The following is a 21,132-nucleotide window of genomic DNA, read 5'->3' on the forward strand; positions in this document are numbered from 1 at the left end:
ATCTCATATTAAGAATGAAGTTTTCTTGGAATTATGTTTTCAAAGTCATTATCGGAAAGGAAGATTTTAGTAAGCAGACTATTGCTTTTCCCTACAACTGAAAACATGACTCATTCGGTGGAGTGCTCAGAGCTTGCTTAATGGAGGGGAATTTTATCATGAAAACATATAAATTTCTGTTGGAAAATCATGGCAGGTGTTTTGGTTCAAACCAGTTCTAGCAGAGACCCTCTAGAAAACAGTTGCTGGTGTTGCCTGAAGGCTTTGCAACTGTGTCAGTGGCCAGTTCTTAAACTTGCTATTGAGCTGATCAGTAACAGTAAAAATTTGCCAGAAATTCAACAGATAAGAAGGAAAGTAGCTGATGAAGAGTGAGGTCTATGGGGGACCAGTCACCCCACCACCCAATGTCTCAGAAAAATCACTTTTATCAGAAAGGGAGGGTTTATGTAACTCCCAGGGAGATGTATTATATTCATCATTCTCCTGTTTATTCAGATATTTAGCGAGCATATATTGCTTATTAGATACTGTGCTTAGCACTTAGTGATAATGATTGCTCTAGTTCCTTTTCCTTTGGGACAGAATGCTTCAAATCTGGGAGCAAAAAATCAAATTCAATAGGGAATTTTTCTTCTCTTCCTGGTAGTCATTCTATTTTGTAATACAGGAAACTACTGCAGAGAGCCTGGCAGCCCCCTGATCGAGCCAGGGACTCTCAGAGAACTCACAACAGAATGGAGAGTGTCTGCATGATTAATTAAATGGGATTTGATCCAAATGGTCCAGAAGTCCTAGGACCTGGGGACAAACCGAGAAGTTATTTAACTTTTCAGATTCAGAATGAATTTATAGAAGCATTGTGGAAACATGTAGAAAAAAAAATAAGAAGGAAAACATTCAATGATTGATAGTTATGGCTTAGTGAGACAGGCAGTAAATTGTACTAAGTATAATGAGAAAGGCTCCAAATTGCTCTATATCGAGACTTTAGACGGTAGTTTCTAGGTATAACAATTATGCACATCTTAAATACTAGAGGTTTCCATCCTTATGAAGGATGAGTGAGTGAAAATATTTTGATTTTTCTTTGTGATCATGAAACCCCAGTTCTTCTAATGGCTTTTTTTCTTAATTTAGACAAGTACCTAGCAGGAAATGGACAACATGATGAATGCTGAAATTAAAAATCAAAAAAATATAGGTTCAAATACTAGAAAGGTTTAGTTACCATTTTTTTGCCTTTTGTTTTTCTGACAATATCATATGAGAAGTTTGGTTTAGTAGGTGAGCTACAGTTTAATACTGAATCCATACCTTCCATTTGTTAGAAAGAAAGCAGAATTTACATTATTGAAAGAGCCTCTTGGGTCTTGAAGCCCTGAAAAAAAACTCTTCATTTGGTTAAATTGCTTTGCTATAAAAAAGATAAGCATGCTAAAGCAGAAAATAAGCCCCCCCTTTATATTAATGCAAAATAGTTTTATTTAATAAAAGTAAATAAAAAAATTAAAATCAATATTTGATATCTAAACTAAAATACTTAAAGAGCAGTATAATGAAATGATGCCCATTTTCTTTAGAACAAAGTTCTATGTCTGTATGTATATTCTATAAAACAAATATCATTTTAAACCAGAGGATGATGGGGACATGGCATTGATGATTTTAGTTCAGAACAGCGAGATGATTCTTTAAAGCTAGAATGTGTCTTCTTCTTTTTTTTTTTCTTTATAAATATTCTGTGGTTCAGAAGCATCTCAAGGAAAGAAAATTAAAAGTCGGAGAGGGCATTGCATACTCAAGTTTTTCGGTGCAGAATAAGGCCAACGTATTGCAATGAGGACAGAAGCAAGATAAGAAGGCTCCTGATAAAACAGTGATGCAGGAGAGCAGGGTCTTCTCTCAAGAACCATTCTTCTTGTCGAAGAAGGAATCTCGCAGACAATGGAGCATGAGTAAAGTGATAGAAGTTTATTAAGGATATAGGAAAAGACTCTCAGGAGTCAGAGGGGTTATAGGAACTCTGACATCTAGCGCAGAATGGTCTGATTGATTTCCTATCTCTGGCTTCTTTTCATCTCCTCCATTTTGAATTTTGTGAGCCTGATCCTATTGGCCCCTATTTATCTCCCTACCTAGCCCCGCTGTCCCTTACTTATTCCTCCCCCTGGAACAGTAACCCTAGGGATGGCACGATGACCACTCTGGCTGCTTCGTGCTGAAATGGGGCGGCAGCCTGTGTGGCAGTTAGAATCTATCCAGGGGTCGCTCTAGGGGCCCATGCTATGGCTCCAGTGGGTCATGATGGACAGCAAAGGGGACATGCATCAGCCCATGCAAAACAATAAACATAAAACAAGTTATTATGCCCCTAATTATGAATACATCCCTTACTAACTTTGTCAAAACGATCAGTGGATATTTTGGTCTTATTTAATTGATCACAAATATCCCCTATTAATTGGGACACCTTGTGGGAGTTATCTGTAATGTGAAAACAACACGTGAGGAAATTCCTCACACCCCAAATGGTGTAGCAATAGTAGACAGTAGTGGCACAGTCTCAGGAAGCCCCTCTCCGACTTCACTTAAGTTTTGGCTGAGTTTGTCTAGTGCCTGGAAAGTATTATTTAGAGTCTGGCCAAGCAAGCATACTGTGTTGCTTATTTTATGTTGTAGTCCTATCCCATAGTGAGCTTCGAGGCTCTTTTTACCAGGAGGGCTCTTCAGTGCTTGGCTAAAGTCTTTGTTTGTAATTGTACCTCATCAGAGGTGGCTTCCGGGATAACCATGACTAAGGAATAAAACTGTCAAGAAATTCTCTTTGAGGTCTAGCCTGAGCAGTCTTCTAATTACAAGGAATCACTGGCAAGTGGAAGAAAACTTGTCTTGGGAGATAAGGGCATCCCCAAGTGCATTATCCAGTTAAATCATAAAGAAAGTGGGGTCGTCATTTCTGTAAGTCCATAATTAACCCCATGCAGTGGGGCACCTTCTTATTTTAAAGGAGCAACTTCATTATTCCAGCCACACAGAACTGGTCAAAGGGCCAGTTGAGTTACATAAATGCTGGGGAATAATTACATTTTTTTTTTCAGTTCCAATAGTCATATGCCTCTGGGGTCCTGTTGTTATCTCCCCAGAATAAAAAGCACAGATATTGTCTATATGAGCTATTTTGGCAATTTGTCTGAGGTTTACCTCAAGTTGTCTAGCTTAGGTAAACAGCATTCAAAGACAATCAGAGATAAAATTTAACATTTGCAAAGGTATGTTATTGAAATATGATTTCTCCCTCTACAGTAACCATCATTTTTAATCAAAGGTATCCAAATCAGGACTAATATGTTTGTAAAACAAGTCCAGTTTTGATAAACTTGGCCTAATGATTTACATAAGCTCAGCAAGAATAATGAAGGATCATACAGAGTTATCATCTTTTTGAATCTGCTTTGCTGGAACTTTTTTAAAGAATCTCTAGGTTGAACTTTGAGTAGCCTCTCCAGGCTAGAAGCCAAGCCAAGTACTTGCCATCAGACACACCTGTAGATGTGGGCAGATTCCTCTTCTGGAGGTCCCCAAAGAATCGTGAGGTTCCTGCACCTGCCAGGAAGTGACATTCTTTACTCACCTGGTGAGGCTGCTGGGAACTCTGTAAGCAAGGTATCAGGCCCACAGTTCCAAGGGTCTTTATGGCTCCAGGTTTCATAAAGTCAATCTTAGCTCCTTTGAGCTGTCTGGTCCTATCTGAGTCTATGCATATCTTTCTCAAACATGACCTTCCAGTCAAAGCCTTGGCAAAATAACCCATGTTTCCAATGGTGCCCTGTTACAAGGAGAACAGATTCTTATTGAACTTATGCAAATAATTATGTTTGCCATGGAAGAAAGTTTATTGAGACCTTCTGAATTTCAGAGGATTTAGGTAGAGATAAATGTTAAATGCTTTAATGCTTTTGTTTACACTTGAATACTTTATCCCACTTTTGTAAGTCATAGATACCTTGAGAGACAGTTTCCTTCATATGGAAGAGCAAACATTAGAGAACCAGCAGTCAAATAAGAGTGACAAAACTATAATCAATTTTTAGTTCATTTAGTCCCACATTACTTAGTTTGAATGCAGCCTTAGTTCTAGAAATTCTTACCTATTTTTCTTTTAAAGATACCAAATACCCCTATATTTGTCCTTTAAAATCCTTTATATGAATCTTCTTGAAGATGGACCTCTTCTTGCAAGAGAGTAAGAACAATTATAAATAACAAAAATTCAAAATGGATATGGTTAAAAATTAAAACCGATTAAAACTTTAAGAATTGCTTATCATCTCTAGAATAGTTATAGCATTTACTGGAACAATACAACCTAAAGCCTATCATTTGTTTAACAATTCTTCCAGAGTAACTTTTCATAACAAATAAAGGGCCTAATGAATTAAAGAGACTTCCTTTACAATTTAAATCTTGGAAAAGTTAAAACCTTAGAAAGTTTTAAAGCACATGCCTAAATAGGTTTAGGAATCCTCAAAAACCTGATAAAGGCAAAACAACTGTTTTTTCTGGACAGGCAGAGAGAAAACAGCTATTTATTTTTTTTTAAATAGCAGATCAATTAATTCAAGAAAACTCTGTCTTTTGAACTGAGAGAAAGCAGACTTTTAATCTTACACACATGTACTTCAAAATCCATTTATTTCAATCTCAGTCTGTCCTGACCACATTTAAAATTCCTCTCCAAAAATTACCCTTCACAAACCTATAACTTTCCTTTGCATTCAGATTTTGTCCCAAGCCATTTCTCTTCAAACAACCCATCTCATTTAGGACAAAATTACCTTCTTTTACCCTCAAAAAAATGTATTCCCATTCCTTCTATCTTTCTTACATATCTCCTACTTTTCTACATGCAGAGTTGTTTTCCTTATGTCTATCAGTTTTAATTACATTTAGCAGAATTTTGCATTCTTAGACATCTTAGTCTCCAGTGAAAACTAAGTAGTAACCAGTTGTGAACTGTTGCACCAAACTTTAGACAGCAAATTTGTGATTCAGGTAAGCACAAAGCCCGTTTACCAACTTAAATATCCTTAGTTTTTTCTTTTTTTTTTTTGCAATAAGTAGTCAAAGCACAAACCTACGTCTGGTGATCAATGATTGAGCACTTTATCCTATTTAGAAAAAACCTAGATCTCCAATGATTTTAATGCCATTTGTCGTCCAGACCAAACTTTAAAGTTTCAGATTGAAAACGAACTTAACAATTACCCATGAAAACTTGGGAGAGCAGACAATTATGCATCATTTTAAGTCATCGTTTTGCTGACAAATTGCGGCAGAGACAGCATGAACTTATTTGGTCTTCAACAGATTTTGGTGGAATAAATGTTTCATATTTAATGCTGATAATCTTAAAGACATATCTATTTAAATTAAAGCAACAAACAAATTAGTTAATACCAAGTTGTGTTCCCCCCCGGGCCCATTTTTTTTTCTTTATTTTTTAAAGATTTTATTTATTTGACAGAGATCACAAGTAGGCAGAGACAGGCAGAGAGAGAGGAGGAAGCGGGCCCCCTGTGGAGCAGAGAGCCGGATGCAGGGCTCAATCCCAGGACTCTGAGATCATGACCTGAGCTGAAGGCAGAGGCTTTAACCCACTGAGCCACCCAGGTGCTCCACACCTGGGCCCGTTTTTTAAAGTCTGTTTTTTCCCCATTGTCAATTTTACCGAGACCATGGTGGGGAAATCTGAAAGGAGCAGGTGCGCAGACCACACCCAAGGTGCTAAGGAAAAAGGGGGAGAGGGAGGGGGAGACTGGAGAGGCAAAGGGCAGCCAGAAGGCAGAGAAAAAGAGTTCCCAGTTCTGAAGCTCATCTACTCGGACAGATGAGCAGACGCCATGTTTTCCCACCAAGTGGGATTAGGCAGTCCGTGTCAGGCCAGAGAAGACAGGGAATCTCCCCGAAACAAAGGGAGTTTCGTCAGCTGCTTGGGAATATTCCTTAAAGTCCCCGTCCTGAGGTAGACTGTTAACCACAGCTGGCTTCACTCATAGCCATTAACCTGGGAAATGAGTGGGGGAGAGGCCGCCACATCTGTTAGGGGGGACAGTGAGAGGCCGTGAGAGTCAGGGTCCCCTTTGCTGGGTGGGGGGGTGGTGGGGGGCTGTGTTTCCTCCAGCAAACCAGAGTTACTAGGAGGAGGAATATTTAGTGAATTGTCCAATAGGTGAGAAGGAGGATACTGGTCTGGTTACCTCCAAACATGTTCTGCGAGCCGCCCTTAGGTCGGCTAAGGGTACCTCTGCTATTCGCCCTGTTTCCCCAAAGAAGAGATCGGTTAGATCCTCCTGAGCCCATTCACTGAGCATTACATTGGCTCATCCTTTCCTAAATTTGCAATCCAAATTGTCTCCAGGGGGTTAAAAGGCACCCCAAGGGAGAGTCCTTGGGAACTGAAGAGGAGACCACACCTTATTTTACCTTGCCTTGAAGAACACTCAGTGTTTAACCCATGGAAAACATTAGAAAAGCTTGACAAGGGGAGATTACCAGTTGTGCAGTACCCAATCCAGAGAAGTTCCCCTGGAGGCTGGTTGGTTTCCCATCTCACGATCCCAGTTGGAGCCAGTTACCCCGTACCTGTTACGGAGAGGTGACGGTGAAGGCATCCCTACATTGTAGCTCTCACCTGTGAACCAAAGCGAGGCGTCCCAGAGTTTCCTACCCAAGGTGAAAGAGTAGCCTACCATCTTGGTTGAGGAGGGCTCGGGCCAGCCCGAGTAGCCACTCTTACCCATTCATGGTCCATCACCAGATCCTCCTCTTCTCCTCTGAATTTCCCCCACCCCAAGAAAAACCTGGCCTAATCATAAGGGTTTGGCAAGGTTAACAGTTTAAACTTTGATATTCTTTTTAGAAGGCTAAGATTGTGAGTGAAACAGCTACAGTCTTTCAGTGGGGAGGCATGTGCTGTTTAGGGATGAGGCTTCCCCTGGGGTGTGACCCCTTCCAGGGCCAGGTCTCTATCCTTTTACTCGTCTCCAAGCTCCCAAGAGATCACTCATGGTAACCAAAGGGCAGGCTCAGAGCCCTGGATCGCCCATCCTCACCTGCACTCCCAGGTCCCCAGATGAACCTTAAACGAAGTAGGGGATCCTCATCATGACCTCAGTCTTTGGAGCTCTCTGCATGAGTCCTCAATGTTTGGTCATGTAAATTCGCTTGCATTCCTAGCACATGGTGCCTTATGAGTCTGGCTGATTATAAGCCAATTTCAATTACCGTGCCTCACCTTATCCCTTGAGCACTCTTCCTGTCCATCCTGAACCAAGTTCTCACAAGACACTTTTAAATGGAAAAACTCTTACATCCACCTAAGCAACACTCTTCCTAAAATGAATCCCTGACTATAAGGGCACACTGATCAGCAGAGATTAGAAGGACCTGCGGCCAAGTCCCTGAGGTCGAGAAAGCCATTTAATAAAAGCCAATGAACGGCAAGCAGAGCTGGGTGGGTTTAGGCAAACATTCCCTTCTTATGAGAAAAGGGGATTGTTCAAACCTTTCTCCAGAAGCCTGTCACCTGAGACTGTAAGACCAGCGGCCTGCTATTTGCCTTTGACTGGCCAAGAGGTGCCCGGTTTTGTTGTTTTATAAAAGAGGTCATCTGTGGGAGAGACTTCTCCCAGTAAAGAAAAGAAAGCGTCCGCTTTTACTCATGCTTCGATGGGAGTGATCCCGGGTTTTGGCACCCAAATGATGCAGGAGAGTGAGATTCTGGTCTCATGAAGTCAAAGAATGACTCTCACGGACAACAGAGTGAGTAAAGCGATAGAAGCTTATTAAGCAAGGATACAGGATAAAAAGCTCTCAGGACTGAGGGGGTCCCAACAGGGTTGCCACTGAGGGCTTGTTAGGGTTGGGCTTTTATAGAAAGCTAGCCGGAGAACTGAAATCTGTTTAACATCTCCAGTGATAGCACCATTGAGTAAGACTAGTGATAACACCTTCAATGGTGCATTTCTTTTTTCAGGTCTGGTAATTCTTGATCACAAGTAGCTGTTACAACAAGACCTCACCTCCGACACCTAGGACAGGATGGTCTGGTTTGCTCCCTTATCTCTGGTTTCGTCTTCCCCATTTTGAGTTTTGTGAGCCTGATCCCTTGGCCCTTTCTCTCTCTCTCTCTCGCTACCTAGCCCCACCTGTCCCGTGTTCAGTAGTACTTACCTTCGGACCCATCTTGTTTCTAGGTAAGGCCATTGGGGGAAGGAGGGAAAGAGGCACCCCTTGTTTGTCTTAGAGTCTCTAGCCCTGAAGTGTCTACCTGCAGTATGGACAGAAAGGGCTGGTGGTTAAATGACAAGGACAGCTGCAGAGATCACAGGTGACACGCACAACCTGGTCAATGAGAAAAAGCCTGTGGTTTTGAGCCAGGGAGCCCTGGGTCTGAATTCTAGTTCTGCCGCCTCCTTTCCTGTGTGGCCTGACACATGTTCTTCTCCCTACGGGATGATGGCTTCTCTGTCGTAAGTGGAGCCACTTCCTGCTGGGATTTCTAGGAGCCAACACAAAAATGGTCTTCTACTCCCGAGTTCTGAACAGACTATGAGAGGGATAGCAATGGGCTACCAGCTTGATTACTGACAAAGGCAGCTGGGGATGTGGCTTCAATCTATAGTGAGTGGTCTTACTAATAGCCAGAACCTAAACCACTGGAAACGTGAGGACTGGGATACAACTCCTCTCAACACTTGACCCCCAGGGCTTTAGGGTGGAATGATTTCATTTGGGAGGTAAGTCAGTTTTATCTCTCAATCAGGTTTTGAATATTTTGGAAATCAGCATAGACTGGGCTTATAGGACGAGCCGGGCCTTTATCTAAAAAACCTGCAAGTGCCTGCTGTAGCCTCCTGGGCTGTTCTGCCCCCTAACCAGTGATTCTTTGGGGGCCAGGTAGGAGATGGTTTTCTTAATGCTAGATAGAGGGATTGCTCCAAGCAAATGTTTAGGAAACCCACTATTGCCAAAATGGGTTCCTTGCAATAATGCCATAAGTAATATAATAATAATAATAATAATAATAATAAACCTTTCTTGAGCTACATTTTTAGAAGTTTAATCTGCTAGATCAGATTAGATTCTGGCTAATCTGTTTACGTAAGCACTAAGGAGAAAGCCAGAGAAAAATGACACCATCGCGTACCATGAGCATCAAGAAGAGGTTTATTTTAACGACTGTTTGAACAGTTTGTAAGATTCCTGAAAAATTTATACCTCCACCCCTCTTTAGTATTTTTATTACCATCTGTCTGCTCTCCTATAAGGATGAGCTAGAAAGGTCTGGAGATGGAGAGGACTTGTGTGTGTATTTTCGGTAGCAGCAAACAGCCGTGAAGTGACCGAACCTACCAAGTGGGTAAGGAGCCCCGGAGGGGAGTGTGGGTCGTAGTGTCCTGCAGGCGACCGTCTCAGGAGTCTGTGCAAGGAAGGGAAAATGATGGAGTAGCCAAATGGAGATGGGGGTGGGGGGCACAGGCCGTGAATCCAGGACAGAGAAATTCCCCTATGTTCTTAATCAGCGAGAGACCCCCGCATGTTCAGATTTCCTGAATTTTGCTAGACTAAAATTGGTGCTTATGATAGCCAGAAAAATTTTTGTTGACATTTCCTGATTTGAAAATAAGACTAACAGCTCCTTTTAAAGTGAGTTTTTGTAATATTACAGATATTTAAATGTGGATTCTTAGATCAAGTGGATGAAATAATGCAGAAGTCAACTCATAAATCTTGGCTATCAGAAAGCAAATAGGACTTGTGAGTCGTTGGACAGCACTCCTGTGTACACTAGTTTTTCCCAAATTCTTCTATGGCCGGTATTTTATCCTAAGAGTGGCAGTGCACAATGGGAAACATTCCCGGCCCGAACGCTCAGGCTAAGAATCCACTGAAACTTGTGGGATGAGCATTTTACCCAAATATAAACCTTGGGGTGATTAAGCTAATTTACTCTTTTCAAACCGTGACATCCTGTTTACAAGAAAGAAGACCTAAAAAGTCATCTTGAGGATGAACTAACTTTTAAAATCAACATGTTGGTGAACTTAAGTGTTAAGTGAGTCACAACTATTTGGATGAAGATTTTCTGGTTTTGAAAGAGAAAGTACTTGGGGGAAAATGTCATTTGGGTTTCACTGAGATGGAAACATTTGAAAAATGGAATTCGCTAGCGAGCCTATCATATAACAGGTTTCCACACACACTTCCTGAGTCACTTCTGTGAATTTGTAGAGCTGCTTACCCCCCTGGGCCAAGTCTTAACCATCACGAGATGCATCTGGCCTCCATAATCCTTCCCAGAAATGATACTTTTTTCTACAATATTTTGAAAGTAACATTACCTACTTTGGAAAGTGTGTTTCTAAAATTATTTTTTGTCCCAAAAGCAAGCTGAACCTTGGTCTGTTCATATTACTTGCCTGATAGAAAAATGTTCTCTTTTTACCCTGACCCTTTGATATTTGAAAATGTCATTGCGGGCAGCTGAAAGTCTAATTTATAGTCATGTTACATTCAGTATTTTATGTCTGATTTTAATGTATAGTTGCTATTAATGTATAATGTTCTTCTGAATGTGTGGATTGGATCTTTGTGAACTGAGTGCATCCCTGACCCCTCTCAGCACCCCATCTCTGCGTTGTTCTCACTACAGTCCTCCTCGCTCACTCTGCCCCGTTAGGCATTAGATCTTTATTTAAGGATCCTGCTGCCTATCTCCACCTGCTGGTCCTCAAGCACTTTAAACCTATCATGGAGCAGTTTCAAATGCTTTTTTTTTAAGTTTACTTATTTTATTAATCTCTATACCTAAAGTGGGACTCGACTCTACAACCCCGAGATCAGGAGTCAGTGTTTTTCTGACTGAGCCGGCCAGGCCCCCTTCCCTCCCCTTTTTTAGGCACTGTTCCTTCCCCCTGTGTTTCCTGTTCAAGTTGCTAGTATCCTCTCTTCTGTTGGGAGGAGGGGCAGAGGGACTCTGGTCATCCTAGAGCCCTTCCTTGATAATGCTGCCTCTACTGCCTTTTCTTTTCCATTCGAGCCCTAGATCAGGCACAGTAAACTCTTGGATAGTTCAGAACGAAAGTTTCTCATGGGACTTCCTTATCAACCTTCCTTCTCCGCTGCTGGGTCTTCCCACGTATATGGTCAAACATGAACAGAAGACTTACGACCTGTAAACTCTACCTATGGCCCATCTCATCAGGAGCAAGTTTTTACAACCTGATACAACTGGTTTTTTCTAGATTCCTCTCTTCTACCCATCTACTCCCTGGTCCCCATCCATATGTAACATTAGCTGCCAAAAGTCCTTTGAATATGTCATATATTTTTACACTGGATTTTTCTGTTTTGATCTTTATTACTGAAGACTCCCTTTCTCTCTTCTCATCTTTCCCCTTCCAGAAGTAAAAAAAAAAAAAAAAAAAAAAATCATTTTTTCCTTGTCCTCTCGTAAGCACTTTTTTAAATTCTTTCTTGCTGTCACTTGATCTACCCCATGATGAACAACTGTCTGTGTGAGGCTTTTTCAGGGTAAATTATGAATTTCTCAAGAGAGAGACTTGTTCTCTCTCTTCTGAAGAGAAGTAACTGTTGCAGTGCTGGGGATTTACTAAGTTACCCCGTTAATATGTGCTGAGGTAGGGATGTGCTGAAATGTATTCAGATTCTCCCAGGTGTAGTTTCTGTATCAGATGGATGGAGAAGTAACAAAGGTTAGAATAAAGCAGAAGAGCTCCTTGGCTAATTTTTTTCTTGAGAGCCAAGGATTTAAGTATGTGACATACATAGGAATTCCTCTGAAAATTCAGAAACTAATGGATGGCGGTATTACCTGCAAATTACTGTTTGTTCCGGTTAGCCCACCAAGGCATTGCCTCAGGCATTTGTTATCAATCCCTTGTATTGGTGACTTTAGAATAAGAACCACTTTCTGTCCAGGTTGACTTTTAATTGATTGGTTTGCATGTATTGATTTGGTAGCATGAATTGATTGGCAGTAATGTAAATATGAGAAGTTAAATGCATACCCAAAAAAGTGTCATCTCTGTCTTTTACTTGTTATAGTAGAGAAATGAGTACACTTGGAATACTTAAGTACGAGGCTAGTTGAGGCAGATTATAGTTTAAAAAAAAAAAAAACAGAACAGGGGCGCCTAGGTTGCTCAGTGGGTTAAAACCACTGTCTTCAGCTCAGGTCATGATCCCAGGATCCTGGGATCCAACCCAGCATCGGGCTCTCTGCTCAGCAGGAAGCCTGCTTCCTCCTCTCTCTGCCTGCCTCTCTGCCTACTTGTGATCTCTGTCTGTCAAATAAATAAATAAAAATCTTTAAAAAAAAAAAAAAAAGAAAGAAAAAGAAAGAAAGAAAGCATCTGAGAAAGGTTTATTTAGGGGCACCTGGGTGGCTCAGTGGGCTAAAGCCTCTGCCTTCAGTTCGGGTCATGATCTCAGGGTCCTGGAATGAGCCCCGCATCGGACTCTCTGCTCAGCAGGGAGGCTGCTTCCCCCTCTCTCTCTGCTGGCCTCTCTGCCTACTTGTGATCTCTGTCTGTCAAATAGATAAATAAATCTTAAAACAAAACAAAACAAAAACAGAACAAAGGAAACTCATGAGGACCTGGAGATGTAATGAAAGGTTTCATTAAGAACCTAGTGACTGAATATAACACTTGGATGTTAACTAACTGGGAGTTAAAATAAAAACTTAAAAATAGTGACGATTTCTTGAAAAATAGATAAGGACAGGAAAGAATCTGTATGAAGAAAATTATGTGGACCGATCGACAGGATTTCTGTTGCATAGCCACAATTCAGCGGATACTTTTAACAAGTTATCCACATTGTTTACTTTCATAAGAATATGAAGTGATTTTGTTCTTTGTTTTCCCACACAGGTGGATCAGATATTGAATACCTGGACTTCTACAAGCCTGTCGTCTGGTTTTGGATCCTGGTAGGACTTGCCTACTTTGCTGCTGTCCTCAGCATGATCGGAGACTGGCTCCGAGTGATCTCCAAAAAGACAAAGGAAGAGGTAAGAGTGAAGGAGCGTGCAAAAAACACTCCTCTTGAGCTAATTCCGTAAACATTATTTTTCATCTTTTTTTGACATTTTAAAAAATAGATGTTATTTAAGATTTTTAATATTTATGTTTGGTGTGGATTTGCTGTATGGTAAGTGTAATTAAGGTAACAGATACTTGCTAAACACCCCTATGTACCAGGTGCTGAGGCTGATTTATAATGAAAAAAAGATGTAATTTGAAATATTCGCTATTTCTTCTTCCTTTTTCTTTTGTTTCATTTCTTTTTTTCTTTTTTCCTTAAGGGCAAAGGTAAATGTTATTCCACAAAGAGAAACAGAATAGAAAATACTTATGTCAAAATGTCAATAGCATGGAAAAGTGAATGTATCATATAATATTGAATCTTTTTACTATATTGAATTATTTCCTTCTTTCTTATATCCCTATAAATGTGTGCAAGTACACACAGTTATGTATACATATGTGCCCAAAACTGTAGGAGTTATGGCCAAGTGCCCTGTGTACAGATTTCAGGTGTTAAAGAGATACTGTCTTACCCATCTTTACAGCTATACATATAGAAATGAACATTAGAATTTTGACGCATGAAGTTTTAGAAAGTTTAAAATTTTAATCTTGTTCTTGAAATTTTATACTTTGGAAATTACATTTGGATTTCATATTTATAGGCCCAGAAATATTATCAGTTAAGTGTTCATAGTCAAGATGCCAGCGAGGTTAGTTTCTGGTCAGATCTCTCTCCATAGCTTACGGATGCTACCTTCTCCCTGTGGCCTTTACATGTTCTTTTCTCTGTGCACCTGCCTGGAGAAAGCACTCTGGTGGCTCTTCCTCTTCTTATAAGGATGTCAGTCAGCCCTGTAGACTCAGGAATGCCATCTTATGACCTCACTTAACCTTAATTACCTGCTTAAGGCCCCATCTCCAAAGACCATCACGCTGGGGGTTTAGGGCTTCAACTTATGCAGCTTTAGAGGACACATTTTGGGCCAGAACACCATCCTTTGAAATAAAGTGAAATTCCGGCATTACCTGGCTTACTTAGCATAAGAAACAAGTTCATGTGCTTTCCTAGGCCTGATCTCCATGTTTCTTTTTCGTATTGTAAGTCTTTGAGCTTTTGCCTGACCTTTGGAGTCACATGTGGTTTCTGGCCACCACATCTGTAGAAAGCTTGTGTGAGTAAAGGCCATGAGCAAAAAGTTCCTGGGAGCCCTCCTGGCGCGGGGACTGCAGCTGCTCTGGTCGGTCGAGCCCATTAAAATGGAGCCACCAGTTTGAGCAGATGTTTGTTTTGTTATTTATTTATAATCCAGTTTAGGGAGACGACAGAATGGAGTTACAGATTCAACAGAAAGAAAGGCACAATTTATAACTGATATATAGATGATCAGAGCCAAAGGTTTTATAAACGGAAATACTGCAAAAATGTCTACAGCGATGAAAGAGGGATTATTCGATCATTTTATTTTGAAATAACTCCTGAAAGGGTATAATTAAATAAAATGCAACTAGATACATTCTAGTTGTCACCTTTATGCAGACGGACGTGCAGGCCGGGTGACTGTTCACCGTGTGTTCCTTACCTTCTGTCCCTAAACCATTCCAGACACCGTAACCTTTACAAACCGCCTACATGTTCAGAAGCAACAAGGTTATGTCTAGCTCTCAGTCTTGATGAATAAAAATGCTACGTATTTTTGATAACTTGAAATTCTATTAAAAATATAACTAATATAAAATATACAAAATAATGTATAGCATTAAATTTCCAGGTGATATTAACACACATGCTTTTCCTGAATGGAAATATTTGGCCTAATAATGTCTGTTGTATATTCTAAAAATACTCTTCAACCAGATCAGGTGAGTATTAAAATCTACATCTAGTCACATATGACCTTATTTCTGGGTTTGTTAATATTAAAATATATTTTGTTTCCAATAATAATGGAAATAAGGACTAATTTTAATGAAAATATGATTAGAAATAAGGAAAAATCGTTTTTGATGAACGTGCGGGAATAAAATATTTTGGTATACCTGATCCATCTGAAATATTTGCAGAAGAAATGGTTAGTTGAAGCAAGACAGCATTGTTTCAAAATGTCACACATAATTATAGTTGATCTGCAATCCTCAAGGGAAACAATAATGACCTCAATCCTTTTTCCATGGAGACACATGAGTTTCTGTAAGTGTTTATTTGTCTCATTATTTTTGAAAGTTTAATGGAGAGTAGGCACATGTTCAACAAGAATTGTATGACTAATTATCTTTTCCTATTAAGCCATGTCCCTCTTCTGAGGAAATGTTTCCATTTAGAAAATAAAGATTACTTAGGTATTCTGGATAATACAATAAAACCACTATCTGCAGCAGGTGTAATAAAAAGAAAAATGTGACCACAAAAGTCAGAACGGAAATTTTGAAACAAGCACAGAATAGTGCCTCCTTATTATGCATCATTTTCTACTGTTTATGGGCCTTCTTTGAAAAGCCTGTGATTTCTGCATAGTTCTTGTATTGATCGGTGTATATGTTCCCGTGTCTGGAGTGTTCCTGTCTATATGTGAGACGGACACCCCCACAGACCAGCCCCCACCTGCCTTGCACGCCAGTGTTGTCTGACAGCTGGCCTCAGTGAGTGGACAGGCTAGCATCACGTCTTTACCAGTGTCATATGTTTTACTCTCTGGAGGGGTTTGTGCTAACGGAGATGCTCCTGCTAGCGAGTTGGCCTCTGGTCTTAGGTTGGGAAACTATGGTGCTGGAAGGCTTGCAAGACTGTGCCTGGAACTTAGTTTGCCCCAGGGCCCTGAGAATATGGAGGAAGACGGTTTTCATCTGCTGCTTAGCTGGTGGCAGCAGTAGGTATTTTCCAGACCTCCATCGGGATGGGGAGGCCTCGCTTTTATGAAAGAGCTGGGACTTGGCAGCCCTTTTTCCTGTCCAGGATGGGCAAGTATAGAGCATTTGCAGCCTGAGTCCTAGAAAGGTAGGAACAGACCACTTTCTGTTATTCCTTATGGGAAAAGGGCTTTGACTAGGAAAGGCTTGGCTGCCCTTTGAAATCAGTTAGCCTTTATTCTGAAAACCTGAGGGAGCCTCTGAAGGATTGGAAGTAAGTAGAATGATCGTGTCAGCATTGAGGAAGATGGATTAGGAACAAAGCTGGATGCAGGGAAATCACTCGGGAGAGGTTAGTGGAGGAGTCCAGGTAGTACAGAACGAAGGCTCTGGGGTGGCAGTGGGACGGAGATGAAGGTAGGGGTTTCAAAATTATTTGGGGTATCGAAGGACTAGGACTTGGTAACCCATTAGCTTTGGGCAGTAAAGAGAAAAGGAGGGTGACCTCCATGGTTCTGGCTTTGGATGGATTTGCAAAAGTCAGGAAGATGAGAGATTCTGAGGGAGGAATGAAGATGTCATTTTGAACATGTTGTGATGGAAGGATGTGGTGGGTATCAGGGGGCTGATGTGAGCATAAACAAAGTTAGAAGGAGGGAGCTGGAGAGATAATGGGGGGGGGGGGGTTCATCCCTACATAAATGACCGTGTAAGCTGTGAGTGCAAATAAGTTCACCTAATTGGGATTTGTCAAGTAAGTCAACAGTAGAGTTAAACATATGGAACCTGGTGTAATACCTTCATTTAAGGGGGTTGGGGTTAAATGCAGGGACCATAAAGGACTATTCAGCAAATAATGTATTCAAATACATTGATTCGCAGTAGGGTCTGTTGGAGGGACAGATGAATTGAGGTTTTGAAGAAAGGATGATTATCGTAACCAGATGGGCTAAAGGCACTGGGGAAGAAAAGGAATGGGACATAAAACAGAGAAGTCACAAGAATTCCCATGAGGTTGTACTCCAGGAGTATCACTCCTATAGGAAAAAAAAAAGTGTAAATCTTGCTTTCTGGGATTGTGCCATGGAGTGGGTATATTCTAAGATGGGCCTTTGGGCCCATCAAGCACAATTCCCAAGGCCAACAGTCAAGTATTTTTAATGGAAATAGGAGCCCTTGGACCACAAGTGACAGAAAGCTATGTGCATGGCGGGGCAAGGGGTTGAGCAGTGCTGACCGCCCCGATCCTGGGTCCTGCTGGGCATGCATGCGTGGTGAGTATGGACAGTGAGCTGGGTCCTGCTGGGCATGCATGCGTGGTGAGTATGGACAGTGAGGGGGAGGGAGGGAGGTGAGCTGTGGCATGGCAGCGGCAGATTGGCAGGACAGGGAAAGGACTGGAGGCATGGAGACCAGCTGGGAGATTATTTAACATCTAATTGATTCCTAAATCATTCATTTAAAAAATACTTATTAAGTACTGTATAATGAGTGCTGTATTAGGTCTGGGAGTAACTTCACTGGTACTAATTTGAGGCTGATGTCTTTTTTGGGAAGACTCCACAGGTGACGCATTTCCTAACTGATCTTTATAATGTTGGCTTTTACTTTTCTTCTAGAGATGGAAAAAGGAGTTTTGACTAAGAAGGCACTTAGTCTTTGATTGATTCCTAAAATAGCCTGCTTTTACCTTTTCCGTTCTCTTTGCCCCCTTCCACCCTCCCTCCATTCCCTCCTTTTTTTTAACCTTAAAACAGCATTTATCAGACTTTGTAGTTGTTGCTTTGATTTCCAGCATCGGGTGGGGGTGGGGGTGGCATTACTGTTCAGTTCAGATTTTTTCTTGGTGTATTTTTGTTGTTCTCTGTTGAGATGCTCAAGTAGTGGTAAATAACTAAAGTTGGAGTATGGGCACAATATACAGTGATCATAAGACTTGGCAGGTTTATAGTCCCGTGCATACAACTCTTTGCCTAAAGAGTAACAATAAAATCAATGCCGACGGTATCATGATGTGTCACTTAAAATAAGGCAGATATAATGGTCCCTTCTTGTCTGTCCCATGGGGAAGGAGGTGTCCCTCACTGTGCTATGGGGAAAAACTCAGAGCAGTCTGACTCTGAGGTCCATCTGCTGGTCTTTATTTGACTCTGCTTGGTTGTGCTGAAGCAAAAGGTCCTTCTCATTCCAGGTTGAGTCTCAGCTGGGCAAGTTATTACCTATATAGTATTAGTAAATAGGAATTTGGAAAGGAAAATAAATATAAATAAAAGAAAAAATAACAATGTAAAACTTAAATTATGCTTTGAGGCAAGAGTAACTCTTATACACCAACCAGTCTGTGTCTAATTTCTAAGTGAATTTTATGGACAGTGAATTTTATGGAATTTTATGAAATTTTATGTAGACTCAAGACCCCAAATTATGTCTCTAGACCATCCCAGGATTATATTGCATTCCAGGAACCTTTGCAGGACCAGGGTTAGGAGGCTCTTACCAGTCAAAATATATGCAAAAAAAAAAAAAAAAAAAAAAAAAAAAAAAGGATTTCAGAATGGTGAAAATGGAAGTAGTTTTTCCTAGAATATGCTTTCTTTCTTTTTTAATATTAAATGAGACAGCTCAGCTGTTAAATATAATTGCTAATAAGGAAACTGAAGCACAGGGAGGTAAAACGATTGCTTAAGGTTATAAAGCTTAAAAGTGCTAGAATTAGTCATTAAAGTCGTAGAATAGTCAACACAGATGGCTTGACTCCATGATCCAACCTTTTTGCTAAACTGCCTTTTTTTTTTTTTTTTTTTTGGCTATACTGCTTCCCAAGTGCCTAAAAAAGTAAGGTGTATATTATTGTATTGCTGTTTTTTTCCTTATTAATTTTATAGGTAGGTAATATCAACACATTACAAATAAGTACCCAAATCCAACCCATCTTTACTATGTAGCTATAGAAAAGGGTTTTGTGAATTTCTTCTGGTCACTGATTGTGCTATGGTACAAGTCAGTGATCTCTTGAAATCTAAAGTTTTAACATTCCTTTAAACGAGTGGAAATCATCTCTATGATTTCCAAAAAGTGCCTGGGCTTTGGAGCCCTTAGAACTGAGATTTAATACTATCTTAACTACTTACTCGCTTTGCAAAGTTCACCAAAATCCCTACTGTGTCAGAATCTCCGTGTTCTAATAAAGCTAGATTTAAACTTCTTTATGAGGCTGCTTTATAAAGATTTAGTGGGTAGAGTATGGGATGTGGCTACGTGCTTACTAGATGCTTGTTTTTTCCTCCTGGGTTTCTGAAGAAATTAGTATCAAATTACCATCCCAAATCAAAGAATCCTATAAAACTCTAAAGCTATCATCTAGGTATTATCATATATTTTTCAGAAATGCTATGAATGCTTATATGCCCCAGCATCTCATCCGGTTGAAATAAAAAGTAAACATAAAAGAAAAGGTAAACAAGAAAACATTCAGGTTATGTATATTGCTAGAACTTAATCACAAACCCAGAGACCATGTGAAAAGTCTAGGAAAAACTGAGTGCAAGAATTTCAAGTGTATTGTATGTTCTATGGACTTGAAATCTAGATCCTGCATTAAATGTCCCTTAAATCTACTCACACTACTATTATTTTAAGTCTTTTCTTAAATTAGAGCTACAGATTTCTATTGTCTTGATGTATGGACTGAAACAGAATCTATTTGTATTTTTCCTTTTATTAAACCAGGAAAGAGTAGCTTAATTTTAATTTAAAAAAAAATATGTGGGAAGATTCCTTTCTTTTCTCTCTCTCTCTCTTGCTCTCTTTTAGATTGAATCCTCACTATTTCTAAATTATAACTTCTTTTTGCTCCAGGTATTTCACAGAATGTCCTCTCGTAATGGAAATTCAGAGTAATTTTTTCCTATTCATTTGTACATAATAGGAAAATAACTTAAGTTAATAGTTTTTGCCTCAAACCACTATAAGTAATTTTATATCCTTTCGCTAGAGAGCATATTATGGGGATTTAATGCATCAAGATATAATGTTATCCCTTTTGACTGTTTTGATACCAGTATCTGTTCTGAGAATTTGTGTTAAGAAAAGTGGTCACTGTGAACTTTGCTTTCAAAATTGTTTTTGGACTTTCTTCCTCAAACCAAAGCATTGTGCTTGCCTGTATGCAGAGCTAAAATCAGTCAGATTTTACAAAACTTCAAAGTAGTGTTTGCTGAGAACACAAGCAAGTGTGTTTTCAAAGATGGATCAACAAAATAAATTTGTTTTTAGTTCCTCTTCATAGATGGCTCTTCCTAAAAGAATATTTGTTGTGGTCATTGGGAGCTGAGTAGGGGGCCCACTTTGAAGTTCAATCAGGGATTATTTGATCATATTTTGCAACAAAGTGTGGTGATTTGTTTAGTGTTCAGTGCAGGATATCCTAATTGTAGTAAAGGAATTTGTTAGTTCTTCCTCCCTAAACTTGATTTGAACCAAAAGAATGGCTTCCGATGAAAGATGATGTGTGTGTACACACACACAGAGATATAAAATCTGTTTCCAAACAGGGAAGATTCCCTGTTCTTCTTCCAGTAAAGTGTTAGTCCACCAGTGCTGTTCATAAAATATGTATCTCTCCTTCCAGACACATGTGAGAGTTACACTTCCTCTTCCCCTTGTGGTTGGTGAGCCACAGGAAGAGTTCTGGCCAATGACCTGTCGCCAGAACTGATATGAGCCAAACAAGAAGATGATTTAATTGCACCAGTGAGCCCCCAAGAGTGTACTTGCCTCCCGAACAATGACCCTAGGAGACCATGGTGCAGTGTTATCCTGGGTTCCTAACTAACACCGTGAGCAGAGGCCACTGCTGACATGAGGGCAACTGGCCTGAGTGAGAGATTAACCATCATTGCTTTAAGGCACTAAAATAAGGGGCTGTTTGCTAGATACTATAATTTCCTCTATATATTTTGACTAGTCTTGTAAAACATAAACATTGCTCTAATTCAAGGAAAGAGGATAATAATTTGGAGGATTAAAATTTTATGTCTTGTGCTCATATTTGGTGAATTTTGTATGTCTCCAAATCTGATGGACTTTGGTATATTGCCTGAATTTATAATATTTAAGATACTATGTTACCTGTTTTTATATTATTTAAGATTCATTAGTGGTTCTA

General features: G+C 40.1%; 1 protein-coding gene across 5 annotated transcripts in view; it reads left to right on the forward strand.

The window, feature by feature from the left end:
- KCNK2 (potassium two pore domain channel subfamily K member 2) overlaps nucleotides 1-21,132 on the forward strand; it is a 231,241-nt gene that overhangs the window by 167,579 nt on the left and 42,530 nt on the right. For all 5 annotated transcript variants that reach the window (XM_059146357.1, XM_059146359.1, XM_059146358.1 and 2 more), the window contains exon 6: nucleotides 12,963-13,102. In XM_059146357.1, the coding sequence (XP_059002340.1) occupies nucleotides 12,963-13,102 (140 nt within the window). The remainder of the gene's footprint in view (nucleotides 1-12,962; nucleotides 13,103-21,132) is intronic.

Source organism: Mustela lutreola, chromosome 14, assembly GCF_030435805.1.
Source record: "Mustela lutreola isolate mMusLut2 chromosome 14, mMusLut2.pri, whole genome shotgun sequence".
In the NCBI taxonomy this organism is placed as follows: domain Eukaryota; kingdom Metazoa; phylum Chordata; class Mammalia; order Carnivora; family Mustelidae; genus Mustela; species Mustela lutreola.